At 42.4% G+C, this 20,380-nt stretch overlaps 1 protein-coding gene across 5 annotated transcripts in view; it reads left to right on the top strand.

Annotated features, from left to right (window-relative positions):
- Positions 1-20,380, top strand: part of ST18 (ST18 C2H2C-type zinc finger transcription factor) — a 126,320-nt gene that overhangs the window by 24,282 nt on the left and 81,658 nt on the right. For all 5 annotated transcript variants that reach the window (XM_067712344.1, XM_067712343.1, XM_067712347.1 and 2 more), the window contains exons 3-4: positions 5,812-5,866; positions 7,909-7,939. In XM_067712344.1, coding sequence (XP_067568445.1) covers positions 5,812-5,866; positions 7,909-7,939 — 86 coding nt within the window. The remainder of the gene's footprint in view (positions 1-5,811; positions 5,867-7,908; positions 7,940-20,380) is intronic.

Raw genomic sequence — 20,380 nt, forward strand, 5'->3', positions numbered from 1 at the left:
GTAAAATTCCAATTTTAATTCAGTTGTATTTGAAATCAGTTTACTTGAGGATTAAGAGTAAATAAGTGAGATATTTTTAAAGCATGTTTTTAAAAGCACTGTACCTGACATCTAGAGTTCACTCCTACGGACACTAAAAAGTAAGGAATTGGGTTGTCCTTGGGAGAAATTCTATTTAGAATAACCTATCCCTGTAGGAAGGAGCTTGTTTTCTAACATTTTTCAACACATGCTTCTCAAAATATCAGCAAGAAAAAAAACAATTTAAGGCCCATTTAGGGTGTTCCTTACACTGAGCTATCTTTAAACAGGGAATATTAAAAAAATTTAAGTCTCCGAAAACACAAAGCTGGCGGCTGCCCCCTTAGATCACAAAGCTGTGACTCAGAGGCCGTGGTTCGGCGACTAATAGAAATCGCTGGCACACGCTGTCCACCTAAGGGAGTAATAGAACTATTTGCTGGAGTCGTTAGGCAAAAGGACACAGACGTATGGCGTTGGTTCATGGTCACGTGGCCAGCTGTGCAAAGTTAGAGGGTTAGTCTACACACAGGAGCTGCAGGAACTCAGAAATCAGAAGCAGGAATCAACACACCTCAGCCTCCTCCTAAAGCCACCCAAGCTCTCCCAGGCCCAAGGTTTCCTTCATTGCTGGGCATTTCCACTTGACTCTAGAAATTCCCCTTGAAAAGCGTCTCCTCTGTTGCGGATGTGCATGCCCTTGGCCTTCGGGGAGAGCTCTTTCCAGACAGCTGTGCTTCGTCTGAGAGAGCGCTGAACCTGCTTTTCCATTAGGTGTGGTGTTTGCCAGGCTGGGAGGGATCAGGGGACATGAGACGGGTTACCGGTGTAAACAGTACCACCATTCAATTCTTCAGCTTTTTATGCAGAATCAACGGCAGTACAAATAGAGACGGACAGGAACAGAGAGCTGACATCAGGGATCCTGTGCCTTAAATAGAGGATTCAGAAAATTTTCATTGCATTTAGGATAAAGCATTCAGAAAAGGTTCAGAAAATTATTAACGTGGTATCAAGGGTGATGTCAAAGCTCCTGAATTTATTCATTTAAATGTTTTTACGTTTTACTTTCTGAATTACTCTTCCTGAGGAATCAATAAATGTGTGAAAGGAGAGCCAGGAAAACAATAAAAGGGTAAGAACAGAGAAAAAAATGCTTGAACATTCAACCTTGGTATTCTTATCAATGAGTCAAGTATTCTTTTAGGCTCACAACTCATTTTCCCCATCTTTTTCTTGTATAACAGGGAAACATCTTTTGCTGCCATTTTGGGCTGATCCAAAGCTATGTTTAAAACAAAATAATGCCAGAATCATCAAAAGAAAGGGCACTCGGTGTAGGGTTCTTTGTTCTTCAATCTGGCCAAGTTTCATCCCAAGGTACTGGCATCATTTAGCTGCTCCATTTTCTGGGTTTAGCCTTTTCCAACTTCCTGAGTTTCTCTTTGTCGTTTTTTAAAAGATGATTTTGTAAAGAAAGCATCCGCTGAGGATAAGGTGCTCCTCGTGGGGAGGACCCCTGGACCTCCTCTGGGCAGGCACAGAACTAACTTCCTCTCACCGTTGCCGTGAGTTTCCTGAGATTGAAGGGACAGCTCACAAGTCATGAGGCACAACAGACAAAACTGCTTTGTCAGTTCCCAGCTCTCAGGAGAGGAACACAATGAAATCTTGTTAAAAGTGGGACTTATTGCAAGTCGAATGTATGTGAAGGACTTCTCAAATTGAAAGTAGCTACCCGCATGAAATTATATGTCACTAAACAGCATGACAATTAATTGTATAAGGATTTTGAGAAACTGTCCTCAAAACATTATGATCACCATGGCCTTTCTACTAATATTAAGAAACTCAAGACTGCTTATAAATATTGAGGACGTCACTGTCCAGGGTTCTGTTGAAAGGAGAAATAAAACGTAAGCATTACCGAGAGATTTGTTTTCCCCGAATCTTAAGAAGTGACTAAATATTTACTTGGAGGTTGTTTTTGTTGACAAATAATTTTGTTTGTTTAACCATTAGGTTAAAATGGGATTTTTGAGTGAAAAATAAAATCAGAGGGAACTAAATCTCCTCACATACCCATAATTTGCTTGTATGAATGAAAGCAAAATTGAGTTTATCAATTTGGTGTCCTGCTCCTTGAATCTCTCCCTTCCACAAATCAGCAGTTCCAGGGGTCCCTCTTCAGCCCAAAAGAAGGCACCAGATCTGTGCCTTGGAGCAGTGCAGAAGGAAGATCTCCTGATTGCCCCTCATGTAACTAACTAAGCACCAGGAGGAAAAGGTGGTCAGGTCCATGTCACTAGGGAATTACTGTGCACACCTGTATGTAGGTCTGTAAATATGTGACGATGGTAAATGAAGGCTTTCCAAATGCAACTAAGTAATGAACATTTATTTTATGGTCATTTTTCTTCTTTGTCGCCTATCTGCTTATCTCCGTTGTTGGTGCTGGCGTATCCTTCCCCCAAGTTTTGTTTCTTTGCCTTCTTTATTTTATAAGTTTCTTTCCCTCTTGCCTCTTCTTGTATTAACTCCTCTCCCCAGAGAACTGGGGAAGAAAGTCTTAAAATTTTTTTTTCACGGCTTTATTATGAAATAGATAGCAAGCAGGAACACTTTTTTCCCTTTCTACATAAACACTATACATAACATATCCATAATTATAGGTTAAAAGAACTTTTCTTAGTTTCAGGAAAAATAAGAGTGGCAAAACTTGCCTTTACTGTTTTATCTCGATTGAGTAGATTGTCAAAGCCAGGAGGAACCCGTGACAGGAATGTGAGAAAATGTCTTGTTCCCATCCATAAACAGTGGGATGGAGAGGAAGGTCCTAAGAAGTGAGGAGAAGGACAGCTTTTTAGAAAATCAAAGCTCTGTTTTGGGAAAAGAAATGATTCATCAAGTTTCACAAAATCAGTTGCAGGCTTGTCGATAGAATTTGGGACTTTGGTAGTAAAGATGGTCGAGTGTCCTTTTCCAATAGAAAAAAAACCCCATGTTCCCAACAGGAAGTAGAGTTTTCAAGATACAGGCCATGTTCGTTAGATCAATGTCCTGAATCGTACGTGCCCGTGGCCTCTTCTGTAACGTGGAGGGCTTGAAGGGGTGGCCGTCCCCCTGCCCCGCCGCACGCCCCCTGGGTCTCAGCACAAGCAGTGAGGTAGAACTTCTTTCCCCTTGAATGAACCATCACCGGAACGTGGTACCCACTGCATCTGAGGTTCGATTTTACAAAAATTAAGTCTTCCCATTGGCAATTTATTAAAGTCCATGAGAATAATCCATACAGAGAATATTGAGAGATTCCTGCTCCCACGTGTCAGGTGTTTGAGAACAAAGGCTTATTTTTAAGCTGAGATCTACCAGAGAGCGAGCTTTCTCATGATTGTTGCCCCCCAAAGAAAAGCACGTATGCTCCAGGTGTCTGATGTTCTCATTTCCAAAGAGCTGCAAGACAGGACTAGACCCTGAACTTAGTAACAGCCACGGTCCTTCAGGTGTGAACAGGAGAGAGGAGGTGAAAGGGATGGATTGTATGTTGGGGCCTGATCCATCCCACACCTGCAGCCTGGCCCGCAAGTTAAAATGAACGCTGAGCTTCATGGATGAGTTGCCAGTTCTTACAAGGCTTGTGTGGGATGTATGTGCTCCACCAGCAAGAGGCCAATAGCTCCACGAAATGCAAGCGTGAGGCTGGCACTCCAGGCCCCTTCAAGCAGAGGCCCATGAATATTTATGTCTCCCTTCCGATGACTTTAACAGGGAGGTGGCTGCACAGGGCGGCGGCAGTCCGCTCAGGTCCTCGAACAGCTGAATTGTGAAATAGCACGAGTCTTGGAGCCGTTATGAAGAAGGTTACGTTTAAGCAGTTTTCTGACATTTCTGTATGCCTGCTGGCGCTCTGCACACTGTGTTTCTGTAAAGAAACGCGTGGAGTTCAACCTTCACCTGTGTTTTGGGGCGGGGGAGTATGGGGACGTCCAGAGTGGTGGGGGGAGCTCTCAGAGCACCTGCACGCAGTGTAACTGCAGACCCGAGTTGAGATGATGCTCTCCCACGGGAGGAGCTCCCTCAGAAATAGGTGATGGTTTGCCCATTTTAACCCTCAAGCTACTGGTTTCTCCTAAGCAAGTGACTCGCTTAGCACACAGAAGGGAGTTTGCGTGAACTGAGCCACTGGATATGCAGCAGAGACCCTCACGGAGGAGGCGTTCACAGCGCAGTGCCCACCGTCCTGTGTAAACCAAGCCACGTTAATCCCAGGCAGTGTCACATCTATCATAAGTCTGTGTGGTTTTAAAAGAAGGGAAATCTACAGGAGGAAAAAAAATCTCCTCTGTTTTCCTGTTGTTTTCTCTTATCATGTAGTTTGAAAATATTCGTTAACAATGGACCGTTTTACTTAGACTAAAGCAATGGCTGTTCAAAAAAGCAGTGGACACTTTTGTTGGCTAATTTGAAAAACAGTTCAGCGATTGGTGTGGTGTTTATTATGAAATGATGACAAAAGGGTGCTGGTGGTTTTAATAGTTTTAGCTTACAAGAGCTGTCATTAATTTTGTCTGTAGTGTTGCAGGTGAAAAAATGCACGTTGGATAAATAGTCTATATTGGTTTAACTGAACATAATATATAGTGTGTTCTGGAGTTGTTTGTCTCAATAGACTATAGTAATCAAAAGTAATGAACCTATTATGTGCAGGACCTTGGAGAGCGTCGAATGGCAGTAAAAGTGTGGCACATAAAAGGTTTATTAAAGGAAATTAAAGTCCATCATTGCCACACCTGCTCCCCTATTATAAGTCTATGGCAGGTCAGTGCTTTCCATGACAACTCAGCCTGGGAGAGCAGAGATGCGTCTCCCATTCTCATTGCAGTCACACCGCACCCCCGCCGGCGTCGGGATTTAAGGATGAGCCGTGGAGAGCGCCTTCGGCCTGCTTCTGATTTTCAACAAGCAGAACAACTTCTTTCTACTTAAGAATTCCTTCTGATAAAGTGCAAAAGTGAATTAAACTACGAGATGCTTAGAGGTTCCTAGTGGAATGGTTGGGTGTAGTCAAGTCAGACTCTATCTCCGTGTGGACAAAAACAAGTTCTTTATGTCTTGGCATCCCTTTGATAATTAGCTTCATTATATTTAAAATCATCAGTAATGCTGTTTTAGGGAATTTGACAGACACAACACTCAAATTTTACTTTCCTTATGGATTTGGACGATTATAACCCGCATTTATTCTGGAATTATGGGAGTAAATGCATGCCATTGTTGATCGTAAACATTTCCAGGGGTATTTTACAATGAGGGCATTTCAGGGTTTTGTGTTCACGTTGGATTTTTACAGTGGGAATTATTTTTCCTAACTTAGAAAGAGGCATGTAGCAGAAAGTTTCTAGAAATGCAAAGGAATCTGGTTTAGTAAATTAATCTGAAACCTTTTGGTTTGGCATTTGAGGTTTTGTCTCTTTCACAATCACTGTTAATCAGACCATCCCTCTTTCTATCTTTGTCATGCCGGAAGTGTTTGAATCACTAGCAAACACTTGTGGGCAAGGACATCTGCCCCCTTGTCCCTTCCGTCTGGTTCCAGCATCTATAGAAGTGTTTCCAGAACTCATGGGGTGTGAGGCAGTCACAGCTCTCTCTCTTCAGAGTCAGATGCTGTTCAAGAGCATGAAAGGCTACTCTGCTTTTCATAACGACCTTCAGAACTTCTAGTGACATGTGTTCGTATTTTGACCAACGTCAAAGCGGTGACCTCAGGACTCTGTGCTTACGTTACAGATGGACGCAGAGGCTGAAGATAAAACGCTGCGTACCCGTGCGAAAGGAACCAAGGGTGAGTTAGCAAGCAGATTCCACGACACCGTGCTCACCACACCATGAAATGTGGGCGTTCCATGCTCAGTCCCTGACGTGTAGTCAGAAGAATTACAACTTCCTCAGGGCTTCCGTTTTTAAACCAAGCCAGGACATTGGATCATGGCATTGAGAGACTAAATACTATGAACCAGGAGTAGAAGACTCAGAATAGTCCAAACGATGTAGGATGCTAATTTTTACAAAATGCAATCATGAGTAGATTTAAACCTCGTGCGAAGTAGCATAATGGTCAGCAAGGGAAGAACACTTCACGGAGACCTCAAATCATTGACGTGACTTTAACGTCCAAGGGAAAAGACCGAATTGTTCGTTTATTGCCAAAGCAGATTTTGATTTTTATGTTATCCGTTTAGTGGCTTCCAGTCTAAACTTAGTTCAGGTAAAATGACGACGTTTGCTTTTGGACTGTCCCTGCTGGGAATTTCCAGCAGCTCTGCGAAGTAACGTCTGAAAGGTTTAACTTGTCAGTTATCCCTCTCTTTCTGTAACCAACAGATGGTAATGTAATATTGAAATATAGACAGGCCCTTGATGATCCAAACATCTGGAAAACAGGATTGACTGGCAATAATACCCCTTAAGGAAAATAACTTTTATTATAATTAGCTGTATTTGTGTGACCCTTCATTCTAAATGGAAGGTTTAGCCTGGCCTCTGGAAGGAAGCTGGGTAGCTGTTCCCCACCTGACCCTCTCCCGTTGGTCTTGCTGAGGAAAGGTGGGGTTCGACAGTGATCAGGCAGTCGTTTGTAAGCGTTCAGAGATGTAAGTTGAAGATGTCTAACCAGATTCAACGCTTTCATTAGCTTTGTTTATAATTCCTGTTTCAGTCAAGTCCAGAATCCCCCATTTTTTAAAAAATTCCAGGATGATTTTTTTTTTTCAGTTAAAATACAACCCTCGTTATCATCAGCCATGATAACCAAAATGCAGAATCACGCTGTACGAGACATGGGACTTTTCTCTACCCCAACTGAAGTTTTACAGTGTTCTGTTTTCCAGGTTTAGTTTAAGTTACTTTAAAAGTAATTACATCATATATCCTAGTATTTGGAATGCAGTTTTGGAAATATCACATTTTTATGCAGCAGACTTCTCCATGGGATACATGTTTTTAAAACAAGGACAGTTTTATCACTATTTAGCATAGGCTCATGTCTGCCATAAACGTCAGCATTCTAGGAACTGTATTTGGATTATTGGAATCTCTTATTCTGACTTCTGAAAGCACAGAACTCTATCATACTTCTAAAATGTGAGTATTTTAAGTTGCCATTCTTTTTGGACTTTGAATCCTTTTGGCACATACATATACACCCTTAAATAGAGCCAAAATGTTCTTTGAGAACTGAAGACAACTTTTTCTCGTGCAGCATGAGTCATCTTTAAAACCACCTGTTGCCTCTCTCAGTATGCTGCGTATCCTGGTGTAGGCAGGTATTCATAAACATGAACTTCTTTCGTTCCCATCATCTCAGAAAAATCAAAGCTCTTTTTTTCTCTAAATAGCTTACTTTTAATAGGATGTTGAAATTAATGTGACTAAAACTTCTCTTTCTACAGGAATGAAATTTGTGGAACAGAATCTTAGGATATTTACTAATAAAACTTCGCCAGTTTTATTTAAATGCTTGTTTAATGTCAATAAAAATGTAAACAGGATTCTTTTGAAATTTTTCCTAGAGACAGTAAAATTGATTTAAAAAATAGTTCAAGTCCTGTACTTCTTCAATGAATCTCTAAAGACAGGTATTTGGAAGTCCAATCCATGACTGTGAAGTCCCAGGGTCACCTGAGGCACTGTTCTGGGCCATGGTCACCTGTCCTCTTGTTTCCAAAGAACCAGAACCAGAAAAGATGAATTGGCCCAGAGGGAAACTGAGTGGGGTCTGCACTAATCATACATTGGTCGTCATCTCTAGACGGTAAAAGGTTTCTGTCATACAGTTTTCAAAATTATAAACTGATTTTCCTTTTCTTTCTTTCTTTTTGTCAATAGCACCAATGGATTCTCTAATCCAGGAGCTCAGGTAAGGGTTGCCCTACTTTACTTTTTTCTAAGATTGATCAACTTTAATTATTAGAATGTTTTGTACCTTTCAAGCCTGGATCCTCATTTTACTGTGAGGAATAAGCCAACAGGCCTATTTCACTTGGCCTCTGTCTCTACACCAAAGAAACCGAGAAAGGGAAAAACTACTGATTGTCGATCCGAAACAATTCAAGCTAATATTTTGATAACAAAACACAAAAACGCTGTTCTGTAATGTGGGAAAATCTCCACTTCCTCCTTGGAGGGTGCGCTGCCTCTGTGCACACACCCGTGTGTGGTTTGTTTTCGTGCTGATGGAAGTAAGGAACTGAGCTCATCCGAGAACATGAGTGAGGAATAACCCAAGTCCAGAATGCTCCATGTTTCTTTTTAATAATTAGATAATTCTTTTTTAGATTCCACATATAAGTGATATCATATGATATGTCTTTCTCTGCCGGGCTTACTTCACTCAGTGTGATCATCTCTAGGTCCATCCATGTGGCTGCAAATGGCATCATTTCATTCTTTTTTATGGCTGAGTAATATTCCATTGTATCTACGTACCACATCTTCTTTATCCATTCCTCTGTTGATGGACACTTAGGTTGCTTCCATGTCTTGACTGATACAAACAAACTTATTTACAAAACAGAAATAGAACCACAGACATAGAAAACTAATGGTTACCAAAAGGGAAGGGGGAGGAGGGATAAATTAGGAGTTTGGGATGAACAAATACACACTACTATGTATAAAATAGATCATCAACAAGGACCTACTGTTTAGCACAGGGAACTGTACTCAATATTTTGTAATAGCTCTATAATGGAAAAGAATAAGAAAAGTATGTATATGGTGTGTGTGTGTGTGTGTGTGTATATATATATATATATCTGAATTATTGTGCTGTATACCTGAAACTAACACAGCATTGTGAATCAACTATACTTCAATTTTTGAAAAAATTTAGATAATCCTATCAGATAATCACGTGAATTTTTGACAGTAGACATTTGAGGATAATGAGATGGTGGTGTTTGGGGGGGATCTGAGCACTTCCGCCTTAGATACTGTGCTGTGCGCCTCAGGCAATGCTCTGGAAATTCCACCTGACTAGGTTTTGCAGAATAAACTCCAAGTGGGTTTTCTTTCACAGAGTCTTTGCAAGGTATAGCTGTTGGGTTTTTTTAAGTGCATATTTAAAGAAACGCATGCTGCCAATACATTTTCTGTCCTGATGCTGTTTTGTAGTGAAATGCTGCAGGAGAAAGAGGAAACCCTTGTCTCCTCTCTAGGTTTGCAAGCCCAGAAAGTCCCAGACTCAGGGTCTAATCCACCTTTCTGGAAACAGCGATGGTCTATGTGTTCCTCTGGGAAATGTGTGAAAACTGGAGCGTGTGTAACAGTGTCTGGATGTGTAACAGTGTTTGGCACACCTTGACATTTGCGGTGTATGCATTTATGATTTCCACAGTTGTTTTCCAGGCCACTGTGCTCTGTGATTTCCTCTGGAGGGCTAGCTTAGTACCTTCATTCTGCAAGTTTCGGTTCAGCAGCTTAGTGGAACTGGATCTGTCAGAATTGGGTGCAAGCTTTCAGGCCGGTGCACTTCTCTGTGGAGATGTGTTTGTAGGAAATCCATGGCCCTGCATATGTTGTCGATTGTATCGTTGAAAATATTACATTTTAAACTACTTTTATGAGAGCAGAACACAGATACACCCACACATCGGGACAGGATTAAATGGCCGGAGTGTCTGGCTGCCTTACATTCTTGCTTTTTACATCTGCCCTCGTTAACAATTCCTATTTGTTTGGAGACTTGATGTCCTTGTAGAATGATGGAGAGAAGTTGAAAATGCTCAAGGCTCCAGGAGCCTGCCACGTGTGCCTCCCAGAGTGGGTTCCTCAGGCATCCCACAGCTGAAGAATTGTGTTTCCAGTTGGAGTCTTTTTAGGGAATCAAACTATTCAGAGGAGGGAAGAGTCCTTTAGAGTAATGTGTCTTGAAGAATAACTTGAAAAGAAAAAGAGAAATTTGAAGGAATGAATACTTTGTGTGCTTTGGATTAAGGAGAAATATATAATTCATAGAGAAAGAGAAGACATTAGCAGAGAGAAGCAACTTTGAGAGGAAAAATGTTTAATATGACCCTCCTGGAGAAATAGAAGTTACTGTTTAAGCACTTTATTAGCATCAGTAATTACAATAAAACTAATATTTATTGAGAGCCAGAAGTCCTGAGGGTCCTGGAGCAATCTGTCTCATCAGTCCTCCAAGAACCTTAGAAGGTAGAAACTATGATACTTCCAATTCTCAGATGAAGAAAGTGAAAATGAACAGTTTACATAAATAGCCTAAGATTAAACAACTAGTAAGGAATCCAGACTTCTGACTCGAGCCAGCTTCTCACCCACCAGGCTGAGCTTTCTGTCATGCACAGTTAATACTAATTGTCTAGAATATAAATCAAAACCACGGTCCATTGTTGATGTCCTCGGAACCTGGATTCTTAAAATTCTGCAGTTTAACCCTTATGGTTTATTTTTCAAAGCCTATTTTTCTGAAATTCAAAAAAAAAATACATTTTAATTAAAAATAGCATTTCCTAGTCTCCTAATTCTCTAAAAAAACTTTTTGTCAGATATTTAACTTTACCTTTAATTTGTCATTAGACCAATTCAGAAAGCTGGTGATAATTGCTGGAAAATCATAAACAAAATGAATTCACCTATTTTTCTTTACTAACAGTAAGTTTATAAAAATTACTGATTATTGCTAATCTGATAATTACTTATTTTCAACAGCCGGATCATGCTTAGGCTAAATAGGTCTCGAGTTGTTTCTTAAATGGTTTAAGTTGACCCAGATATGGACCCTAAATGCCATTCTACATAAATCTTGGGAAAAAATTCTGATTCATATGCAAGGTTTATTTTTAGCGTGTTTTTAATTCTGTCCAACTTCATCCATTTGCTACAACTGTTCCTCCAGTTGATTCTGCAGCTTTGTTGTGGTCCAGAACCCAGCATTTTTGTGCACCTGAATTCTGAGTATCTCAGGAAATGTGGCATATTTTCCTCAGTGTAAAAGTTATGGGTCTTTTGTGGAGAACATTGGCAACTTTATTTACTTCTTCTTTTTAGAATGCATTGGCCGTGTTATTGCTTCCAGAGCTACTACCTATACAAATACTAATACAAATGAAGCTGATTTAAATATACTGCGTATTGTTCCTGACACTAATAAAAATTGATACTGACATTCTCATCTTCTTACGATACTCTGTCTTCACCATTAAAAAAGCAATTTATAACCCCAGACCCACCGTTAATCACGTGCCGTATTAGCATTTCCAGCCTTTTCTCCAGCACAATTCAGGTTACAGGTGGTGCTGAGAAGGCTCTCGTGAGCCCGTCTAAATCGTGACCATTGGATTTTCTCTGCTCTTTTCTTTTATCACTATTATCTTTAATCTGATCTGCCTGCAGTTGCATCTACTAATATTGGTAATTGTGTCCTGCGTTGGCAAAGTGTTTTACGCCAGTCCCGGCCCCTCTCCTCTAATGAGGAAGATATATTCCAGCCTCTGAAATGGCTTTCCTGTGTGACTCCTTAGAGGCACAAGTGAATTCAAGGCTCTCAATTATATTAGAGACACATCCCACTGTCCTTTCATGGTCTTCTTGCTGCCTCCCAGTTGGCTTAAGTTTTGTAATAAAATTTTAATTTAGTTTTCTCTTTTTATTTTGTTTTACGTAATTTGTTCCTTCATTCAAAACCTTAGCATTTGGTATTTTCTTGTAAGTTTTAAAATACTAAACATTTTATGAGTTCTATAATCGGTAAGCTATAGATTTAATAACAATATTTAATTGACGTGAGAATATTTTGCGACTTACAGATTTAGATGGCTGTCTCTTCTTTCTTCTATGTTATTTCATGCACTAAAGTCTTTATGTCAGTTAAATATTTAATACTTAGTAGTTTTCTTTCCAATTTTTCTTTTTTTCTTGAGACTAAAGTTCCCTTTAATGGTCATGATTTTCTTGGAACTACTTGTTGCACAGAATTTCTGGAGAGGACGTTCAACGGAAGGAAATACAATGAACAGAAACTGATTTCTAAAGTTAAATGTCATAAATCTATTATCCAGGTTAAAGGAAATACGTTGTTTTAATCACAAGGTTGGAGAAAAGAAGGAGGAAACCCTCTTCTTTCCTTTATTGCCGTGATTTCCAATGCATGGTGCAGTGCATGTTTGGGATATTTAATAACATATCATCTCTATTACGTTCCCGTTAGCCAGGTGTCTCTCTAAACGTGGCCAAACCTATAACTTAGAATCCAAGGAACTGACACCTTAAAGAAAACCCATTTTCCTAAAACCCCTTTGAGGGGAAGTGAGACTGATAACCAAAGAAGGTGAAGATAAGGACTTAACTTGGAAGAGAAGTCTCCAGCGAGGGGGTGCCTGAGGCATCACAGTCCGTCACCCCCCCGTCATCCGCCTCCGTGTAAAGGGCAGGGGGCTGGGGTCCAACCTGCAACTCGGGGGCATGAGTAATCCTTCCAGAAATTACTGTACTTACCGGGGTAAGAAAGTGTCTTAAGATATCTTAGGGAGGCTTTCAACAAGAATAAAAATCTGAAAAGAGTTCGTTGTTTAACAAGAAAATTCCCTTAACTGTGTGCCGGCAGTACTTATGGGCCTGCGTTTAGCACTGAGCCTGCCATGAGCGGCCTTCAGTAGGTGTCTGTTGAGTGAGGTGGGCAAATAGTGCGCAGGTTCTGATTAGATCCCTACAACCAGCCCTTAGGACAAGTGACTGGGACAAGTGACACGGTCCACAGTTAACTCACAAGCCGGGTTCAGGGAGGTTACGTGCTTTATACACGCCAGGTCTTTGACTAATAAGAGACTGGACCAGAGGCAGAACTTAGGGCCCATCTGTGGTCCAGGGTGCACCCCACGCCTCCCCAGACCCACTGCAGCCACTGTATTGTCCTCTGTTACTGCAGACCCTAGCATTCCTTTCTTTCCCCGATAGACTTTACTTTTTAGAGTGGTTTTCGGTTCACAGCAAAACTGAGCAGAACAGACAGAACTTCCCACAGATGCCCGGGCTCCCCCACCATCAGTTTCCCCACTAGGTGGTATGTTCGTTACAACTGATGAACCTGCACTGACACACTGGGATCCTATCTTATCATCCGAGTTCTGGGGGAAATATTTACTTAAACTTCATCAATAAATTAATAAATCAAGGTGGAATATATCAGACCTACAAACTAACCCCAGCACATTTTCTTTCTTTTTTTTTTTTTAACGTCTTCATTGGAGTATAATTGCTCTACAATGGTGTGTTAGTTTCTGCTGTATAACAAAGTGAATCAGCTATACACATACATATGTCCCCACATCCCCTCCCTCTTGCGTCTCCCTCCACCCTCCCTATCCCACCCCTCTAGGTGGTCACAAGGCACCGAGCTGATCTCCCTGCCAGCACATTTTCTTGATTCACGGCACTGCCGATTATAAAGAGGCCGCTGTCCTTTCCTTCTGGACTTTTTATTCCATGAATTAATTATGTGATTTTAAGTCTGTTAAAATACCTGGATTTGATACAAATCTCTGTTCGTTCTAGTTGTTTTTCCTTTCAAAGTGCTGCCTCCCAGGTGATGAGCTATCATGGGCCTTACCCTTCGGAGACTGATTTTACAGAGTGTGAGGTGTGTGTCCTTTCTGCCGTCCACGTGAGGTCAAGGATGGGCATTTAGAACTGGGCCAGCAGTGGGCTCCTGTCGCTTCACAGTTGAGCTTAGAGACTGAAGAGCTATGTGTTTTCCAGTTTGCATATATAAAATGATGATTGCATGGGGCAGGCTGCGCCCCATCTTAACTGTATATGTTTTATTTTACATCATAATGCCCGCATTATGACGTGAAACACCATGGGGCTTATACGTAAATATTCAGTGAAGTTTCTCAGAAAAAAATAAGAACAAGGAAATGCGCTTTCTTTTCTTTACCTTTTCTTTCCATGTTCCAACGTTATCACAAGGATATCGGTGGCCTGTGTCAGCCAACGGTTCAAGGAATCTAAGGCGCAAACATCTCCAGAAATTAGACCTTTTCTAAAACCGTGACACATGGCACCCCTGCAGGCCACACACGAAGATTCACTTCACCATGGTTTTCAGATTTGCACAGCTCGCCCACAGAGATAATATTTTTATCCATTTAGCTCTTCTTTTCTTGTAACACAAACGAGGAGGAAGAATATCTCCATCTATATTTGTTGCTTCAGCACTTCTTCTGCCCCAGTGTAGGACCACGTACTGCAGTGGAGACAAAATTAGCGCATGGATGTAATAAACCAGGGAAGTATGTGATAACAACACTGTGGGTGACACTGCAGCGGGAGAGGTCCCCTCCCACTCGGAGATCACGTGTCACCGGGAGCCACCCCGGCTGCTCCGAGCACCCCCTGGGTGCTTATTAGCAACGCAGGCTCCCAGGCCCACCCCAGACGGAGTAAACCTGCATTGTAGCGAGATCTCTGAGCTGTTATCCTGCATATTAAAGTTCCAGAGGCACCCACAAGCTTAGACTTCACTCCGTACCTGGAAAAGCTCTTCTCTCCATTGTTAATTTTCATGGCGTGGGTTGGCAGGGAAAGACAAGTGTCTGGGATTCTTTGGAATTTTCTTGGTCTGTGAATTCTTGGGTTAATGTTAATGACTGTTTGCATTTCTACTTGATGGAGAGAAGCAGAACACTGAACAAACAAAATGTTGACAGTAGTGTAGCAAAAAGCACAAGCCTTGGTCTTTTGAGAGTCTTTGTTCTAACCTCTTGGACGTGTTTGAAATCAACCAAATCTTCCTTAAATATTTTCCACAGATCATTAGAAAGAGAATTCGTGTAAGGATGCATTGAAACCCCACTTTATATGCCTCTACAGTCATCTAGAGTGTGTTCTCAGGCGATGTCACTATTATGTTTCAAACAAAGTCCAGACTCTCCATCGGCTTCCATAGGTCACGTGACTGCCTTGTCACCTTGATGTGTTGATAACCAACGTGCTGAGGTTCCTTTCAACCCACCCAGGCACGTCACAGGTTAGGATGTGGTCTTGATCTTCTCGCCCTGACGTGCTCTGGAGCATCTCTAGTGCAACGTGAAAGTATTGAATTCCATCTCTTGTTTCTCCTTCATCTTCCATGAAGGAACGATTAAGTTGAATCGCCAGGCAGAGCTCTTCATTTCTGCTCTTATCTCTTAGGTAAGCTATACCCACTCGAAGTCCCGTTTCAGTTGCCGTGTATGTTTGCAAACATAAGATTTCTGACAACTGTCGTGTGTTTCCTGCTTGAAGTGTGAACTGAGATAAATGTGTCCCACAATGTTGATACATCAACTTCCTACAACCAAAGCGTGTGTGTGCTTTAGTTTTCAATGTTTCCTTTCCATGGGTGACTTCTCGTAACTCTAACACAAACTTGGACTTTGACGGGTGCGTGTGGTGGCGAGAACATGGGTGAACAGCAGCCCTGGGTTCTGGGGGTCTGGTCAGACCAGCTGTGGGACCTTGGAGACATGTTCAGATGTCACGTCTTTGCCGCCTTCTTGACTAAGGAAACTGTTCCGTACGGCGCTTTCAGTCTTGGCCTCTGGGTTCACCTAACTGCTCCCCCCATCTCCAAGCAGAGCTAAATTGACCTCTGGCTTTATTCAGACATATCTTCTGATTCGTCTTTGCCACTGAAGCTCTCCTTTGCTACATTTTCACTTGTTTCTTTTCCCCTTGTGTGATCCTTCTCCTTATTTATTTTATCCTCCTTGAAGGAGAAAGTCCTTTTTTCGAATCACCTCCACTTCCAAATGTTCTTCCAATCTCATCACCAGACTGTTTTCTGCAGGAATTCCCAAGCCTAAGGCTACTTCTTATTTTATTTTATTATTTTACTATTTTATTTTATTTTTTTTATTTATTTTATTTTATATAATGCTTTTTCCATCTCAACTCTGTTACAGTCTATTCCTGGCAAAATTCTTCCCTTCATCTAATCCCCTATGGGATTTGTACTCATTTTTTAAGGCTAATGACTAATGTCATCTCTGCAATGAGCTGTCCCCATGACCTCCCAGGCTGACTAATACTTTTTTCCATTGTGTCCCCAAAGCATTTCTTTTCTTGTCTGTTTTAAAGCACTTATTACTTTGAATTGTAGCTATTTTATTACTCATCCATTCATCTGTCCACCCATCCAGAAGAAAGCAGGTTCCCTGCCTTCAATTTTAGAATTTGGTTGGGGAGACATCAAAAAAAGAATAAACTATTTAAAAAACTTTAATTAATCATATAGAATCCTTTCTGATACACCTTAAACTTTTTAAAGACAAGAAATCTATTTTATTCACCGTTGTATCCCTAGTGCGTGATGTTACTTGCGATATCTTATTTTACATTGTCTACCAATATTTGTTTTGAGAATGACACAGTTAGTAACTCACTGCCAAGGAACTTCTATTTAACATATTGATTCTCTCTATCTTTTTTTAATGCCTGTGACCTCTTTCCTTCCAGTTCTTAGATTCTTCCCCTACGTCTGTCCCTTTAAAGTCTAGACTGTTTAGTCAACAAAGCTTCTACTGGCCCCTTGACTACAAACCATGCTGCTCTTGCTATGATAATCATTTCTAATTTATTTTTCTACCATCAATACGTGTCTTCCTCTACAACATAAAAATGAGGTCCTCTTAATTCTGTTAACTTCTCCCTTAGTTTCACTTGGTCATTTTCAGTCCAGAAAAGAAATCACAACTAGAACAGAAGTGCCTACTGCCCATTTCTGAGTTGCTTGTAGGAAGGAATCAGCCAGTGAGTCTGTGGACAGGAGACCCTGAGGCCACAGGTCAGCAGGTGAAGCCGCCGCTGCTGGACGTGTGAACACTTGGGAGAAACTGGGGGCCAGGACATCTGATCCTTAAAAGTCCTCACCGTGGTCCCTACCTGAGGTCGGGGGCGCATCCCCACCTGTGGGATCTTCTCGTGAGGTGAGGATGTTGTCCAGGGCTGGGGCAATAAAACTTGTAGGGAAATGGCGGCACACGTCCGGGGGTGCCGCGGAGTAGACTCTGCTCGCCCCGGTGCCCCGTGAGAGCTGAGGGGGTTCAGACCCCTCTGCCCTCGAAGGGTCTGTGGAAATTGCTCCAGAGCCTCTGAGGGCCCATGTCCTTGGAGGTGGAGGCCGACACAGAGCCTGCCGTCTGTCCTGGGATCAGGGAGCTCCGCGTTTATTGTACAAGAGCACAATGACATGAGCAGTGAATTCCGGCCAGGTTTTGGCCTGCATTGGGAGGGTGAGAACGTGTCCGCCCAGGGAACTCCTACGGGCAGGAAGCAGGCACTCGGTTAAACCAGATTTAACCAAGGCAGACTCTTCCAGCGGCCTGGTTCTGGGCCAGCCGGGGGTTTGGGTGGCGGGGAGTCAAGGGGGAGGGACAGATGAGAACAGAGGGGGTCCCTCGAGTGTAGATGAAGACCAGTGCCCTCCAGGACTTCCAACCCACTTCCTCAACAAGATGGCCCCACGTTTTTTAAAAGCAATGAAAAATCATGTACCAATAGAAAGCCTGCACTCTGAGATCCCAGTGTCTTCCCTTTTGTGCCTCAGTGAATTAAGCTTTGATGTCCAGTTTATTTCTACACCTAAAACAGATGCAGGACAGTTTCTTGACAACACTGTAGACCAAGCCTGCACACAGGTTTCTAACTTCATGATTCCTACTAACCGTGGAAACATTTCGAAAACAATGACTTACAGGATAGCTCCCAGCCAGCATGGGTGTGGAGCGGTAACACGGGGTCCCGAGCACTTCTGGGTCCAGAAGCACTGCTGTGTCTCAGGGGCCACTGTCCACGTCGTCTCGAGGAGTGAACTCTGGCTCGGAAGCGGGTTCCTATCGCTTCGGTGTTCTCAGGGAAGCAATCGTACAGTATTCTGAATGAGAATATGAATTTTTAAAAAAGTTACATGATGGAATAGTAAACTACAAGGCAGGCACGGGCAAAGTAGTCACTCCGCCCTGCGCCCACCAGTGAATGGGAGTAAGGGCATCCCGTGAGTGGTCCAGGAGGACGGCCGCCTGCCGGGTCCGGGGGTGGCGGAACCATGTTGGGGCCGAGCCTGCCTGACTTGGTGGGGCCTGGGGATAGAGGTGGGCCAGGAGGGGGCGTCCTCAGGAGCTCTGATGGGAAGGATGGCACGGATACGCTTACGGGGTGACTTACGGGAAGTGACGTGTGGATTTGCAGGCCTAATGTAGAAGCCTGAGAGCATCTAGATCAGGAATAGCCCTTAAAAGCGAGTTATTTCTGATTCAGTTGGATACTTGGCTGCCACAACACGGCACAGATTTGTGTGTGTACATATATATATATATACTTACACACACACGTGTAGCCAGGTGACACACACATTTATGTACACGTCATTTTAATAACATAGCAAAGGAGGTGATCCCTGCTAGTTCAGCACTCACTTGACTATTTTAACAGTTGATCCCCCTTTTAAATATTTCTCCGGCATGACAGCAAGTTCTGTGAAATGGTTCATAATGTGTCTTGGTGAAGTCGAGAAGGATGAATGGAAGCCGTCCAAATATCAGACCAAAGACCTTGTGTAGATCTGTAGGTTTCTAGTTTTTTTAGTTCAGGGAACTGAGATTTATGGACCAAGTATCTGCATTCATGTAAATGTCAGGAAATAAAATCGGCATTTATGATAGTAGTCATAAAAGAGCCACATGGTCTTAAAGCGTCTCTTGTCGTCGTCATGTTAAAAGCCAAAACATCGCCGTCTTAGTTGATGGAGCTGTGTCTGTGTGTCTGTGTGTGTGCCTGGTCTGTTCTGTTTTCCCTCGGTGGGTGTACCTCTCCCTCATGTTGGTTGCTCTCAGTGTCTACTTCTGCTGGTCTTTCTGTGACACTGTGCCCACGGCACACGAGGACACACACACACACACACACACACACACACACACACACACACTTAGTTTCCGCCCCTCTCCCAGCCTCCCTGCCTCCGTCCACTGACTCTTCCGCCTAACACTCTCTCCCTCTCTCTCACTTTCCTTCTTTTCATATTATCTTTCCTTCTTCTGCAAATTTCTACTCTAAATATTTCTACTAGACCCCATACACACACGCTCAAAACTGAGAAAACCATTCTTTTGAACACTGAGAAATATCTATAGTAGAAACCACAACAGGAATGGCCAGAGAAAGAAATTAGTGAATAATGAAAAAGGTCAACATTGATGAACTCTGTTCTAGGTGACAGAAATAATGTGGCTCTCCTTCCTACTACAAAAATAATCAAATGTAAAGACTACCTGACAAAAGTATTTGTACATAAATTTCATCTAAAGAAGTGGACTCGTTATATTTTAAAGAGAATGAAGCCACTGTGTTAGTTTCTAATATGCAAAATATGGTTATAATTATCTATCGCATGTAAAACCATGTTATTCTTACATCAAATTTTTAAGCATATGAAGCCTTACTCTGTGTCATTCTCAACAACCCTTCAGAGCCTGCTCCTTAGAAAGAGTTTACATCTGCACATCTTGGGAAAAAGAAAAAATAAATACACGTTCACGGTAGAGAACAGAGGACACCTGTACTTTACTCGTTACGGTGCTAAATAGCTGGGACTTTATGCTTCCTGGTCTTCATTTAAAGCTACCCAATGTACTCGGTTTTATTTCTGTGGCCCTGATGCGAGTGTTTCCAGGAGTGAATGACCCACGGTAAAAAAGAAGCTGCAAACCCCATCCCTAGTCCGTGATTTTTACTTTGTGAATAAATGAGATCGTTTTCACTTCCTAAGGATGTGTCTGTGCCACAGACGTAAACAGGACCTTGGTATCTGATAGCTTTGGACCTGGTGCATAGTAGTGTCCTTTATGAGTAGCCCACCGTAAACTTTTTTCCGCCTGAGTTGTCTGGCTGATTCACAGGATCCTGAGTTTATTCACCTGACCGTGAATGAAATATCAATTACCTTTATTAATTTGGTTCAAGAGTAACTTTTGGAGCAGACTTTTTCCGTGTGACTTTTGCAGTCACTGTCACGTACTCTGTCTGATGTTGCCAATCAAAGATGAGGGTTGAGGGCTTCCTTGGTGGCGCAGTGGTTGAGAGTCTGCCTGCCGATGCAGGGGACACGGTCCGGGAGGATCCCACATGCCGCGGAGCGGCTGGGCCCGTGAGCCATGGCCGCTGAGCCTGCGCGTCCGGAGCCTGTGCTCCGCAACGGGAGAGGCCAGGACAGTGAGAGGCCCGCATACCGCAAAAAAAAAAAAAAAAAAAAAGATGAGGGTTGAAATGGCCTTTCTGAACTGAAATTGTTGCCTGTGCCTGG

Source organism: Pseudorca crassidens, chromosome 17, assembly GCF_039906515.1.
Source record: "Pseudorca crassidens isolate mPseCra1 chromosome 17, mPseCra1.hap1, whole genome shotgun sequence".
NCBI lineage: Eukaryota > Metazoa > Chordata > Mammalia > Artiodactyla > Delphinidae > Pseudorca > Pseudorca crassidens.